Below are 15006 nucleotides of genomic sequence, written 5' to 3' on the forward strand. Positions count from 1 at the left end.
TCATCAGTCATGACGCAGGGATGCCAAAATAGAAATTGTGTAGTAGTAACACCAAATCTGTGTGATATATGGCTGTAACAAGCAATGTGTTAAGTAAACTGCCAAATGTATTTTATAGTATTCACAAATTCATTTCTTAAACTTGATTTACTGTAAAATATATTGGGCAGTTGCATTTTTCATTTTGGTCATATTTTGCACAGAATTCTGCCTTTCTGTTGCACAATTTATGTGTCAATTTCACGTTCATACGTTACAAATAAACATGGTTGTGCGTGTCTATGCGATCACATGCTGCTCCAACTAAAATTACTAACAGTTCCTTGCAATGAGACTTAATGATCTGAAGTCACATCTAATTGTGCTTTTACACCTTACGAGTAAAAGAATCAATTGTTTTTACAGGAATGGAGTAATTTCTGTATCTGCTGGCTCCCAAAAAAAACTAAAACTACTAAGTTAAACAGACTTTTGGGTTAAAAGTCGTGACTCTTTACACACCTAATAATGACACACACAACTATCTGGTCTGATGAGACTCTGCTCTATTAATTGGCTGAACAACTTCTAATGTTCATCATGATGTACCCAAATCCATAGTTATTCCAGTTAACACCATCCCGCAATAAAGACCACTTTGGTTAAGACTTATATAAGTCCAAAGTTGCTGGTCTTAATAGTGGGTTTTAACCAAATTTGTTTCCATTTCATATAAAGGAAATTTATGTATGTCTGTATAATAATAAACCTTCATGTAAGGAACAATGTTTAATAACATTCAGTTTTAAAAATTACATAATTTTAACTTAATTTTTCAAAATATAAAGATATAAGTTATTAAGGCTTTTATTTGTATTTAAAAAGTTGTCCACATTAGAAAATGTTTGTGTTCTTTAATATCTTCTATTTAAACTTTTAATTTTATGATCCTTGTATAAATAATTTTTGTGGGATAAATAATTTTTTCTGACATTCATCTTTCACATGATAAAAATTGCGTATTTTGTTGTCATATTGTGTGTACCATATTCATTTATTATTTTGATCTCATAGTCACATAGAATAGCATTGTAACCATAGCAACTGTTGTATTTCAGGAAGGTGCAGAATAGTAAATTTTCCATAGACCTCTGAGGGGTGACCTCAGGTAATGTTGCCAAGATATAAAGAAAATCTACAGTCAACTTACACTTTATCACTTTTTTCAACTTTTAGCACTTTTTAACCAAATATTTGTGTCGAGAATTAAGTTGCCATTTTAATTCTGATTCAAATTTTTTGAGTTATGTTTATTAAATTGTACCTTGTATTATAAGCAAGACAAAAAACCCACTGTTAAAAATCCAGCTTGACTTTTAAAGCCCACCTTGCCTTGGCATTGATGGGTCATTTGATTTTTTTGTAATTTCTTTTACTTGAAGATGTTTATTTGAAACTTCACACATCTTCAGGGTCTATTATGGTATGTCACTGACCAAAGACCAATGACTCCTGCATAACTCTTGTGCAATTTCCTGTGACAGCTTTTGTAATTTACACTGAAGGTATTCATTTGAAAGGCAACACATCTTCAGGGTCTATAATTGTATGTCACTGACCTAAGACCCATAAGTCTTGCATAGCTCCTGCACAACTATTATGATCTGAGAATAGTTGACAGGCAATTTCCTGTGACAACTTTTGTAATTATGTCTCTTTAAAGAAGTGTCTGTTGTTGTATTCAAATGGCTGATACAATTCAACATATTTTACTTAAATGTTGTTTTTTATACTGCCGTTTTTGAAAATGACAGCATTTCAGTATGGTAACAAAATTCTCTACACAAATATGCTTGCTAGCGCCTGTTGCACTGTTTATAGTTTATGTATTCTTTTGGAATTATATCAATATCCTTTAATCTGCCTTTGAAATGAAAAAATTTCATTTAGAATGTTGCAATGGTGTTTTAATTTATATACATCAAAAAGTCATGTACATTTGTTTGGCGATTATAAATTATATGCAATGGTAACTGTTGGCAGTGTTGTGGAAACATCATAATAAATTTGGTGTTTTTTAGGATTGAGGTAAAGAATATGAATATATAGGGGCCTTAAGATCACAAACTTCTGTGTGCTATCTATCTGAAAGTAACAAACCTGCGGCCCCTGTTCCAAATTAAAAACAGGTGAAGGGTGAAGTCATTTATAATGTTAATTGTCTAAATTCCAAAAGAATACATAATTATAATACTTCTAATAATAAATTTTAATCTTTTTTCTTTCAGTCTTTGTTCTAATATATTGCTATACTGTAGTTAATTGCCTGCTAGTAAAATTGACTATCATTATACTACATCTTTTGTTCCATTTTCTAATAAAACTGCATGATAAGCATAATAATAATTAACATAAGGGTGATCTAATATAGAATACTTATGAAATTAACGAGTGATTAGACATAATTATTCCCTGTGACAAAATATACTTTAGGGACCTTTTCATTAGACATGTACATTTTGATATCAACCTTATATCACATATCCATGCTGCTTTAGCGTCTTGGTAAAAATGGTATTGCAAGGCTATACATATATTTTGATGTAATGTTATTTGCTCTGTACAAACATAGGGTAATATGCAATAAATGTTAGCGCTTCAAAAAGAGCGCGTCACAAAAAAACACCTTTTTATTGTATGGTATGTGATAAAAAATATGTATATGTACCTGGTCCTTCAATACTAAATTTTTGAATTTGTTGAATTGAACAATGTTATACTCGCGACTGGCCCGCATGGTATGATTATTTTACAACTCATTTTTAAACACAATTTAATTTAATCACTTTAACAAGTTGAACACAACTGTGAAAAAAAACAACTCTTCTTAACAGTTATTAAATACGGGTTTCTCTTTTATAATAATGGAAGGGAGGCTGGTGCCATATTTGAAAATTCTATATAGTACTTTATATCACCATCATTTATATTCAAACTTAATGTACATCTGGTCATTTGAAAAACGTTAAGTGTGAGAATGGCAGCAACTTTTCTGCCCTTTCTGTCAATCTTTGGATAAGGACTGCAAACTTAATTGTAGGAATTCTCAGAACTGATATGGTATTTTGGTCTTGCGTACACTAAATAATTAACATGGAATCAAATAGTATGTAAATAAGCGAGTTTATTTCATTTCATCTAGTCCACTTAAGTAAACGTCTAAAGTATATTATTTATAAACAAACTTTATGTTTTTTGAAAACTGAAAGTACAATCTGTAATATATACTTGTTGAGGATATTTTGGATTTGGTTATAAGTGGTTGACATTGAGCATTCTTTTATTGAATCTTTTCAATCATATTTCTACCTAAATAGATTTTATTTTCTGTTGGATGTCAAATACTACATTTGTTACTCATTATACCAAGAATACACCCCTTGTTTTTGTTTACATCCATAGTCATGTTGTAGAACTTCTTTCAATCCATATTCTCAACTCCGAGATGTAATACATGTATTCAAGGTGTTCAGATTGCTTTACTGACTCCCGTTTCAGGTTTCTTCTCTTAGCTGTTTCAGAATAATAAATTTTTTATTAACCATTCTGCGAAATTTCATAACATATTTTTAATTCTTCTTTTTTCAGGCAAATTAAATCACCATTTCATTGGAGAGATGTAACGCCTGTGGATGTGATCATGTTATGCCAGTTGACCTTTGAACTCTTCTGATAACTGTCATGGAGTGAATATTTGCTGCTCTTTCATTGGCTGATACATAACCAAAACAAAAAATGGACAAAAATTCAATACTTGATTTTCCTTTTCTTTTTTAGTCAGTCTTTTTTTCAGACTGACGTTTGTGACTCTTATTTTCGTCAAGAGTTGAATTTTTTTCTATTTTTTTGGGAAAAATTTGAGAGACCTTGGTTCTATTTCGATACCAGCTTTATGTATTTCTAGCATAATTTAGAAATTGCATTTGTTCTTTTTCGTATCATTGATGAGTATTTGCTGTTAAAACTTTGTTTGTTAACTTGTGTTAAAGCATCGGATAAGAATTAGGATACACTAGTTAACTATCTCAAATATACTTATTAAAATGGCAGAACTTGTATCTGGGAAGACTTATTTTTTAAGCCTTCTCAGCTAGTGTATAAAAGGTGATATTATTTTGGTAACCTTCATGTACAAAAGATAAAAATTTCACCGATCTTCAGAATACTGACTTTTATAACAGTTTATGTGTGATGCTGTATGAAATTTGTATGTGTGCACATGCGTTTAAATTATTTGTTTTACCAACAAAAAGACTACTTGTTTATTACATAAACCTTTTTTCAACGTTTTTCTTGCCATGAATGTAAACATTTCTTGCCATTTTATTTTCTGTCTGAAAATTATTTTAGTTTGGTAATGAAGAATTTTTATAACTTTTGAGCGTCCCTAAAAATGACTATATGAATGTGATTAGACTAATGGATTACAGTATTATTTTATAGGAAATTTTGATTTGATTTACACATTAAGTTGAAGAACTTGTGTAAGTAAATGCTTGTTCTACGTGTCGGACTGAAAGAATTTATCAAAAAATGTAAACACAGTTGTTTTTTATAAACATGTATACATAACTGTTATTGACTTTTTTCTATGCTTTTTGTAAATGTGTAAAGAATTTATCAATATAATAACTACATGTAAACATGTAATACACTAGTCATATCTTATTGATATTATAACTTTATATATCTTTTATAAAAACACAAACTGTAGTCTAAAATATAGTTTCAGGCTGATATATCTTATTTCATTTGTATGATTGCGAAACTGGAGCGTGTAATTGTTTTATGCAGGTTTTTTAATATATATATAATAAATATGTATTCTCTAAGGCCTTTTTTTTGTGTCAATACGTATATGTTAGGTGAAGAAAAAAAAGATTTGACTTTTTTTTAGTGACGCTTTAAAAATCAAAGCGTAACTTTTGAAATATCTATAAATGCTTATATTGTATTAGAGTACACACATGTAATTACATATACATGAATACGGCAGCCATTTTTGTTTACTGTATGCATTGCTTTCAATAAAAAAAGGATTGCTTGGGCATTGTATGATTATGATATGAATGACGTATGTTTATATATGGAGCTTACTGTACTTTTTTATTGCGTTGTTTTATATTTAATTACTATTATTTACAAACTGCTTTCATTTAATTTGGAAAAAAAAAGAAGAGAGAATTTGTCTGTGGGGAGTGATTTAACGTAACTTCTGTGCCAAATTGTTCAAAGTACAAACCAAGAATCTATAGAAGCTTTGTAGGGCTATATGTTTACTTTCTCAAATTCATTATTTACAACATTGTTTTTAAAAATATATTAGCAATTTTATAGACATCATTTGACTCCATTTTTTAGTACAATTTGACCCTAGATAACAAAAGCTCTATTAACCAGTAGTTATTTTAACTAAACCTGTTTATAGCATAGATTTAGAAGAAGGGCCTCATTTACTTTCAGATATTCTATTTCCTAAAAGGTTAAAATCAGCATTTTGTTCACCTTTATTTTGCCCGCAAAAAGACACTCGACCGCTTTTGAATAACAAGACATCCAACTGCTTTTGAATAACAAAACATACAACCGTTTTTTGAATATTGCATCAGGTTAGTTAAATAATGTATAGTAAAAAAAGCAGTCGTTTATTTAAGATTGTTTCGGTTAAAATAGTTATATTTATTTCCAATTTTCTTCAGCTATACAGTAGTTTTATACAAAGTAGGTTCCGCTAAAGCCCTTTGTAATTGTATCTGGGTGTAAGAAATGGTGACAACTTTATACCCCTTTGTGTTAACTTTCCCCCCTGTAAATTGTTGTTAGGATAATGTTACGAGAGTTCCGACCCAGTTTACTATGTTCAGTGTATCAAATGATATCAAAAAATTATATAAAATAAACAACTCATTCCTCTCCATATATGTCTTTGTTATTATTTTTAAAGTCAAAATCCATGTAAGAGTTGTAGGTCTTGGATAGTGACCTATTATCCCAGTAGTTCTGGTGATACGAACTTGCATGCAAAAAACTTAGGAGAATACAATTTGTCACCTTGGTGCAGTAACAGATTAAATCCTATTGAATCATATAAGGAGTTAACTCATTATTGCACTAAAAGGATGAATAGCTCTCATTCTTTGAAAAGTCGAGCTAAAAAGTGGCATAATTTTATCTGATTATGCCCAAATTATATTGTCATCTTAATACAGTTAACAGGTTAACTCCTTGTATAATTATCCAGAAATAGGAGTTAACCGGTTACTGCACTAAGATGGTGATTAACACTTTTGGTTAACCGGTTACTGCACTAAGATGGTGATTAACACTTTTGCCAGCAAGTGAAGTGATCATTGTAAGAAAGTATTCTAGCGCTACTTCAATTAATTCAGTGAAAAATCGGTAGGAACACTAATCTTAAACAAGTTGATATATTTCTACACTGCAGTGAATGTCAAAGTTTATAGTAAAGATATTCAATATATATTACTAGTATATGTTTTTCTGGTTATATTGCATCAATACAGTATAGGTCATATGGTGACTTTCCAGCTTTATAATTGGTGGAGGAGACCTAGGGTGCCCTTCCCTGCAATATTTCAGGCACAAATGGGCCACCTGAGTAGGACCACCGATGTTCCTTGAGCAAGCTGGATAGCTTCTATTCAATAGGGCTATAATCATTGACCAAAGTCGAGGCTGCAATTACATTTCATCTCCTACTGAGTGGAATACAAGAATATTAATAACTCCGACAAAGTGAACAGCAAGAGAAGATCCTTTGAGAAAAGCCAGTGATCAAATTTTTAACCTAGGTACCTAAACTGACCTTGAAACAATCTGCTGACATTTAAAATCATGCTACAGATAATATGGCTCTTCTTTGACCCAAGTTTAAACACAGGTGGCTCATAAATTATGAAAATTGGTGCGTATGTTCTGTCTGCCACCTTTGCTAAATAGGGTGGGCATGATTTTTAATCCAGGGGTCACTGGTTCAATCCTCAGATGAGGTGAAATTTCCATATGCCAATCTCGGACATTAAGTCTAATGGTCATTTATCTCTCACTGCTGATACAGAAGTCATGTGGGATAAGTAGTCAGTGACTTGCAAAGAAATAGGTTACCGGTACTGGCGAATTATCCAGGAAAGTCTGTTCGGTGGACCAACCCGAACCGGCGTGATAATTTTTACAGAGTTTCATTAAAATCTTTTCTGTAAAATTCCATAATGCTGTTAAGGTGGAGAAGATGTTAAACAAAATGGAAATGACCAACAACAGATACATTGCCAACACAAAAGGTTTGTACTCAAATGAGCTAAAAATGCTAATTCGCTTTATCAGGGGCCATGAACGGCTGATCTCCAATTAATTTGTCTCAACATACCCAGGTTTACATGCTGACAACTATTCAAACAAAGTTTCATGGCTCTACCAGTTAGACTTCCATAGAAACATGCAGCACAAACAAGGTCTTCTGCAGGGGAAATCTATATGCTCTCTGTCTAAATTGGTTGGGGTATAAAAATTTAGAAAACCAAAACTACACAGTGTCTAACAAATGAAAAAGATGTATATTATTATAAACATGTTTGATGCATATGAAATTTTATCACTAGAACCTGCTCACACACAAAAAAACATTCCACAGTTACTTTCTGAATTCAAACAAATAATTTAAATTTCTAGTCCTTAATTTTTTTTTAGCAAACTTCATTAAAGATCTGGCTGAACTAATTTTAATATATTTATAAGTTCTTTCCTTAGTAATACAGTTCTTTTATTCAGAATATCTTCACTTCCGTCACCTTGAATATATAATCCATAGTTGCCATTATATTCTGTGTCTGAAATACAAAATAAACATTAATTATTCTTGCAGGTGTGCATTAACAAATTAGAAAATATGCATTAACTGATAAAGTCATGTGAGCACAAACTGTTGTTGCATGTTTATTGATACGTGCCATGTAAAAATACCTGACTGCAATAACAGCTCCAGTAATTTCATAATGAAAACAGAGCTGTCACAACAGCACTGGTATGTGAAAAGCATGACAAAAATAGTTTCTTTGCACCAAAACAAAGAAATGTGAAATTACTGATTTTAACACAATCTACATTTTTCCCCATTGAACATAGAAGAACCGAACGTTTGTGTTATTATGCAATAAAATCACTGTTGACATTCTATATTTAGATGTGACCTAATCATTATACCTGTGACGTAACCATTAAAAATGCTACGCGCTGAAAATAAGTTTGGAAACAAATCAGGCGCAATTTAGCTTAATATCAGGTATGGCAGCATTTTTTTTTGTTGATGTCGTGTTAGAATCAAAATAATATATCCACATCGGTGTTTTTATCGCTTGATATAATTCCTCAAAGCCGAACTCCAAACTGATTTTATAAAGCAATAAAATCACAGTTTCAGATATATTATTTTTTAAATCAGACATTTACTTTTATGCAAAAGCCCTAATACATTTTTTAATGTCATAACAATTGCCTTATCTATTAAAGGTTTTACAGCTGTGTACTTGTCCAACAGAATTGTGTATAATTGTATTCAACAAAGAACAGACATATAGATAACAATATAATCTAGAAATGGTAGATAGATCAAAGAAAACTGCTCAGTCAATTCTTTCCTACAATGAACATGTAGCATAACGAAACTGAATCATCAAAAATTTTTGATGTTTTTAAAAGATTGTAACAGATGTACAAGGCTGGACAGATCGCACCAATCTATATCTATCATTGTGGTGAAGGGCTATACTTGAAAAACAAACCTTCTTTTTTGATTTTATTCTGTTCATCAATTTCTTTTATAGCAGATTTTGGTATATCAATAAGTGAGAGATAGTCCATTGTTGATTTCACATCAAAAGAGTTAGTATTTTCTCCAAATATGGCAAATCTGGGTATACTACGAGCTTTAAAATACCCTGCGCATGTTTTTTCCTGTAAGTTCAATGAATATGTAAAAATTAATTCAATGCTTGGTACAACTAGGATGGGAACTAATATGATGACTATATAACAGTATCTATATTTATTGACCTATATCACTGTATTTAAAATATATCTATATTATTGTATCTGTATTTATTAATCTATATATGAGCCGCGCCATGACAAAACCAACATATTGCTTTTGCGACCAGCATCCACGCAGTCTGATCAGGATCAATGCTGTTTGCTATCAGTTTCTCTACTTCTAATAGGGGTTGTAGGCAAACAGCATGGATCCTGATCAGACTGCACAGGCTGGTCTGGATCCATGCTGGTCGCAAAAGCAATATGTTGATTTTGTCATGGCGCGGCTCATTTATTAATCTACATTACTGTTTCTATATATAACTATATCTATATAAGTGTTAAATATATATATAAGACTGTTTCTATATAACTATATCTTTGATATGATTGTTTCTATATCACAGTATCTATATCTATTAATCTATATTACTGTATCTATATAACTATATCTACAGGACTGTATCTAATCATAGTACATGTATCTATAATCATTGATCTATATTACTGTTTCTATATAACTACAATTTTACAACTGTATCTTTAATACTATATATATAAGACCGTATCTATATAACTGTATCTTCTGCTATATGACTGTTTCTATATAACTGTATCTATATTTATATTTAATCTATTTAACTGTGTCTATATAACAATATCTGTAAGTATTAATCTATGTACATGTAACTACATGTCTATCTATATGAGTTATGACTGAACATGTATTAAATGTATATTTAACAATCTATATTTACTGTATCTATATAACTACTTCAATATCACTTTATCTATATGACTGTATCTCTATTAATGTGTCTTTATTACAGAAAATCACAATTTTGATTTTACTTTGAGTCGATGAGTAAAATTATTAATGTATTTTATGCATTCATTCTGATCACTATTTCTTTTTTGTTTTGTAGTTAAAAGATATTGTTCATTCTTACTTACAAAAGGTATACACTTACAAAAGCTTAAATGTTACTTACATCTTTGAATGAAAGAATGGAAACAGTTCTAGAATATGTCGACACATTCAGTGTATCCCAGTGAGACTTCTTGGTAAATTTCTTACAGACCCCAACAATGGACTTGAGCAACCCTTGTAGTATAAACCTGTTATCAAACACTGATGTGTACCTCTTGTGTACCCATAATGGTAGCATTGATCTATAAATAACAAAAAAAAAACATTAAAAGAACTCAACTGAGGTCTAATAGCCTGAAATTATAAAATAATTTGAAATTCTTTCATCAATAAACTGGGGCTGTTTAAAAATGGAAAACTATGCAAAAGATAACATGTAAATGTATTTGGTACAAACTTGATAAACAATTTTGTTATGCAGTTTTTAGGACAATATGAGTGAAAAGAGTGGTAACGTTTTTCACTCTGGGGTCAATTTGCATAATAAAATTATGAAAAAACGATCAAGGTTAATCAATTTACTTATAACCTCTATATCAATCTAAATGCACAAGTAAAATAAGGAAATAACCTCCTAAAGGAAAGGGTATCTTGTCTTTTTAATTGTGCCTTACTAAATATGTTAAAGTGTATGTGGCTGAGTGGTTAAGGTTGTTGACTTCATACCACTTGCCCTTGACTGCTGTGGGTTATTAACTTATTTGTTTCTAAAATAATGCAAAGAGGGACACATGAGGTATTTTCCATTAGTAAAGCTGGAAAATCACCATATGACCTTGTGATGGTGCAAAAGAGCTGCAATGTAAAACCCTACTAACCGAAAAAATGTTAATCTAAAACTTATTTCAGAAATTTATTTTTAAAAATGAATTGATTTTACAAGTATACTTACTTTGTTGGCTCTAACCCAGTTGGGTTAATCATCACTAGTGACTTAAACATCGATGTATGAAACACACATAAACTGACACCAGTGTACACACTACATCCATTTGTAATGAGCATATCTACTCTGAAATATATCATCACATAAGTCTTCTATACATATGTTTACATTATGAATGAGAAATCTGTCATTACTGATTGTTACTTCCAAAGTAAACAGACACAAGACTGAATAAAACAAGGAATTGACCAAATTCATTAATGGTATATTGTTCTGCTCACTTAATCACATGATACAAAAAAAAACAGAAATAAAATACAATATTTCAACAAGACGATGAAATTGTTATTGTAACTGATTAACATTTTAAATCTAAAATAAAGGAAAATATCATTTACTTTTCTATTCCTAATTCTCTGAGAAAATCTTTGACAAAATCTGCCTTCTCCTGGACACTTAACTGACAAACTGCTTCATCTTCTTGTTTCTTTCCACGACAATATTTTGTCACTGAAAAACATTGAAGAAGGTCATTTTTTTTTTAAATTCAATAAAAATCCATTTTTCTTTAATTTTTGTACATACAGATTTTACAAATTAGCTCTTGACGTGTACAATTCTGTTCAGGTTAAAGTGTATCTTGTTTACAGTCTATACAAAGTTAGTTAGTTACAAACAAGTCAGATGAAATAAACATGAAATGAAAAGATCAGTCTATTTAGGCACATCAACTATTATCATATGTACTTATCACTGTAACTGAAGTGGCTGACAACTGTAATAAGTTTTTTTGTATGTGGTAAGATATACATGTTGTATATTAGTTTAAAAACATACAAAAGTCACAAGGGACAATAAAAATTATCTTTCCAATTGGTGTTGCATTAAATGATAAAAATAAAACAACATTGTATTTATGCTGCATCTAAAACTTACCTGGAAGATTTGGAATTACAACCCTGTATCCTAACTTGGCAAATGTCATAAGAGTCTCCGTTAATTCCATATGTGTTCCGACACTGCTTGGTAAGGCAACAATGACCGGATTTCTATTACTATTAGAAGATTTTGTCGTTTTATTTAGCTTTGTATCAACATATCCAACATCAAAGTTTATTCCTTCAGGATATTCTTCCCAAAATGAAACATTAGTTCTGATAAACATAAACCGTAGAGGAAACAGATCCTCTAGTTCAGTCTTCTGACTACAGCAAGCACTTGTAAAGAAAGTTCGCTTCCCAGTTACTACTTTTTTACAATGTATTGAATTAAAAACGTTTAATAAACTGTTCATTGATAATTTGGATCCAATGGCAGAAACATGTCTGACGCGCACTTGTTTGCATCCTGCTCGTCGAGAAGATTTTAAACAAGTGACTGTCCGAATGCCAGCTGTCCGAATTAATGGACATTTTACATAGAATGAAAACATGTGTTTAACAAGATTTGAACCAATGACGTCTGGAAAATATTTCATTTTTATCATTTAGTTTTTAGAATTAAGTGTTATTTCAACGCATTATCAAAGAAGCACTAAAATTGAACCCGTAAAACGCCGCAGTTGTCTTTGACATGGGCGCAGCCATCTTTGATGCGATGTATAAAAATATCCAGTTGTGAAAGTAGCTTTTAAATCAAAGTGCTGATAGTGCTGATGCCTAAAACAAGTATGCTTTGTGGTTTAGTAAACATAATCAATACTTGAATAAAAATAATTTTTAAAATATGTATTTAAGTCGTGACATAATCAAAATAAGTGATAATGTATTAGGTGATTATGTGGGTTCTATAAACAGCATCTTCTTATAATATGGATATATTTCATGTCCCATAAATTTCCAATATAAATCGTTCTTTATAAAGTTGATATCTTTCTTCAAATAAACATATAATACTAATAATTGAAAACAATAATTCAACATAACCTAATATATTTTACTTTCCTTTTTTATTTGAAACGAAAAAAAAGTGTTCCCGTAACAACTTTGAATCAATAACAATCTATTTGAAAGATCCTGCTATATAACTGATCGAGTCAAATTCTATTTGAAAAACTCTGCCGTAACTGAATAGCGTGAATGTAAATATTTTTCCTCACAAAACTAAGTCTTACAATTTCATTGATAAATTAATATTTAAGACATTATAATGCTTGTTGAAAACTAGAAAATGCCTTGTGCGGTTAACTCCCAGTAATGGGCTTAAATATTTATACTTATGGGCATACTCCTGCTATGTGATCATATTCTTGTATATCAGACAGGTTCATTTACTGTTAACACCTGTGCTAGAAAAACCTTTCTTGCATATCAGTCAGGACTTTCTTGCATTATTGTTTCAGTGCTAAAAAACCCTGTTTTAACGTTAATTACCCCCCCCCCTCAGTGTCGAAGATAAGTCGCGTTTCCTAAATGCGCTTTTTATGAATGAATTGCCTTCTTTAGAATGTTGTCATTTTGCCGTTACGAATGAAGTTGTTTTTTTCATATGCTAAGTTAAGAAAAAAATGCTCCGTGGAAAAACTAGTATTCGTTATTCATTTCGGAAATGCGATCAATATTAAATATGCAAGGAGAATCAAGCACCGACTTTCGTCACAGACGGGAATATAAGCTCTTGGGTAACAGTGTCGGTAGCTATAAGATCCTTAAAGTCTGCGCTATGCTTTTCACTAGTAATCAGTCGGTACTTACTTTGAAAAACGAGTGGTTTTGATCAGATTGAAAGATGGCCAAATTCCTATAATTTAAATTATTTAACGTGGTAAGCTTAGAAAATCTGTTTTCTCTGTAATGTTTGTTTGTTTAGTCACACCGACACATTATAGGTCATACGGCGGAGGAAGACCTCAGGTGCCCTTCCGTGCATTATTTCAGGCACGAACGGGAACCTGAGTAGAACCACCGACGTTCCGTAAGCTAGCTGGATAGCTTAATTCCTCACATGAAAGAATCCAAAGTCCTTGTCGGGATTCGAACCCACAGCGGTGAGGGGAAAGTTGTTTGAAGTCAACGACCTTTACCACTCGGCCACGGCCGTCCATTTTCTGTAATGAAACATTATTGACCTAAAGCAGATATATACAGAAAGACAGTCATTTAGATACCAAAATGATTTGTTTTCGATCATAGCCGGTGGGTTTAGCTTACTGTTTCAAACTTTTGGTGTTTAAATTTGTATATCTACTGTTTACCATATTATTATAGGTAGTGCTGTGTTTCGCATGGTAGTTGTCATTTGTAAGTGGGTCTACTTTTTGACAAGTAAATTGTTCAAGAATTTAGGGGGAGGGGGGAGGCAGGAAAAAATGAACAGACGAACAGATCAAATTTAATTTATACAATATTTCATTAGCGTGCACCACTTTTACAAACATATCATTGACCTAAACACAACAAACATGGTGCTTGTTCAGTATACATATAATATACATATAATATTTTCATTTATATGCCTCATTTTTTATAACTTCATTTAAATCAGTGTCTTTCAAACAGAATTGAAATACTTGTTTAAATTGCACATTTGCAAGAATCTGAGCGTCTGTCAAATAACAGTTAAAAGAGATCTTTAAATATTAACAGGCATTTAGATCTAATAGAAATTGGCCATGGTTATTCTAAATATGCATAATCACCCCAGAAACACAAAATGGCGTTTAGAGAAAATCATATATCGCGCAAGATCAATTATCGTTATCGTACATGTAACTAGATAACTCGCTTCTGGAGTGACGTTTATCTACGTGCACACCTCGTGCGACGTCGCATGTCGTTCATCTCACGCTCACCGTTTAATCTATTACGGTCATAGTATCTACGAAAACTAGTTGTCACTTTAGCATCACTCTTTGACGACCTTCTGTCTTTACCAGAACAATCCCGATTTTTCTTTGGCGTAAGCACTGGCGATCTAGAATATTTACTGAGTTTGTTTCTATCACGGGAGCGTTTACGTCTTTCACGGCGCCTATGTTCAGATTCCTTTATTTCCTCCCTTCTTATTTTGTTATAGGTATTCGAGTACTCGTTCCTTTTGTATTTTTCTACTGAACGCCGATTCTTATATGGGGATTTCGAGTGACGGGAATGCTTTGATAAATGAC

The 15006-nt window shown here is 31.5% G+C and overlaps 2 protein-coding genes across 3 annotated transcripts in view; one reads left to right on the top strand and one right to left on the bottom strand.

Moving 5' to 3' along the window:
- The window catches only part of LOC132739885 (troponin I-like), an 89433-nt gene extending 83477 nt beyond the window's left edge, over positions 1–5956 (top strand). Inside the window, exons 15-16 of one of the 2 annotated variants that reach the window (XM_060727720.1) lie at positions 1098–1147; positions 3628–5956. In XM_060727720.1, coding sequence (XP_060583703.1) covers positions 1098–1112 — 15 coding nt within the window. In that variant the 3' untranslated portion in view covers positions 1113–1147; positions 3628–5956. The remainder of the gene's footprint in view (positions 1–1097; positions 1148–3627) is intronic. The other variant, XM_060727721.1, reaches the window with a different exon arrangement.
- Positions 5957–7594: 1638 nt separating this feature from the next.
- On the bottom strand, positions 7595–12513 carry LOC132739887 (uncharacterized). The gene is made up of 6 exons (XM_060727723.1): positions 11838–12513; positions 11300–11411; positions 10908–11027; positions 10077–10257; positions 8838–9009; positions 7595–7886 (listed from the first exon to the last, which is right to left on the bottom strand). Exons 1-6 carry the CDS (start codon positions 12385–12387, stop codon positions 7756–7758), a joined length of 1266 nt encoding a protein of 421 aa, XP_060583706.1. The 5' UTR covers positions 12388–12513; the 3' UTR covers positions 7595–7755.
- Between the last annotated feature and the right edge of the window lie 2493 nt (positions 12514–15006).

Source organism: Ruditapes philippinarum, unplaced genomic scaffold (assembly GCF_026571515.1).
Source record: "Ruditapes philippinarum isolate M1 unplaced genomic scaffold, ASM2657151v2 ctg706_1_1_1_1, whole genome shotgun sequence".
In the NCBI taxonomy this organism is placed as follows: Eukaryota; Metazoa; Mollusca; class Bivalvia; order Venerida; family Veneridae; genus Ruditapes; species Ruditapes philippinarum.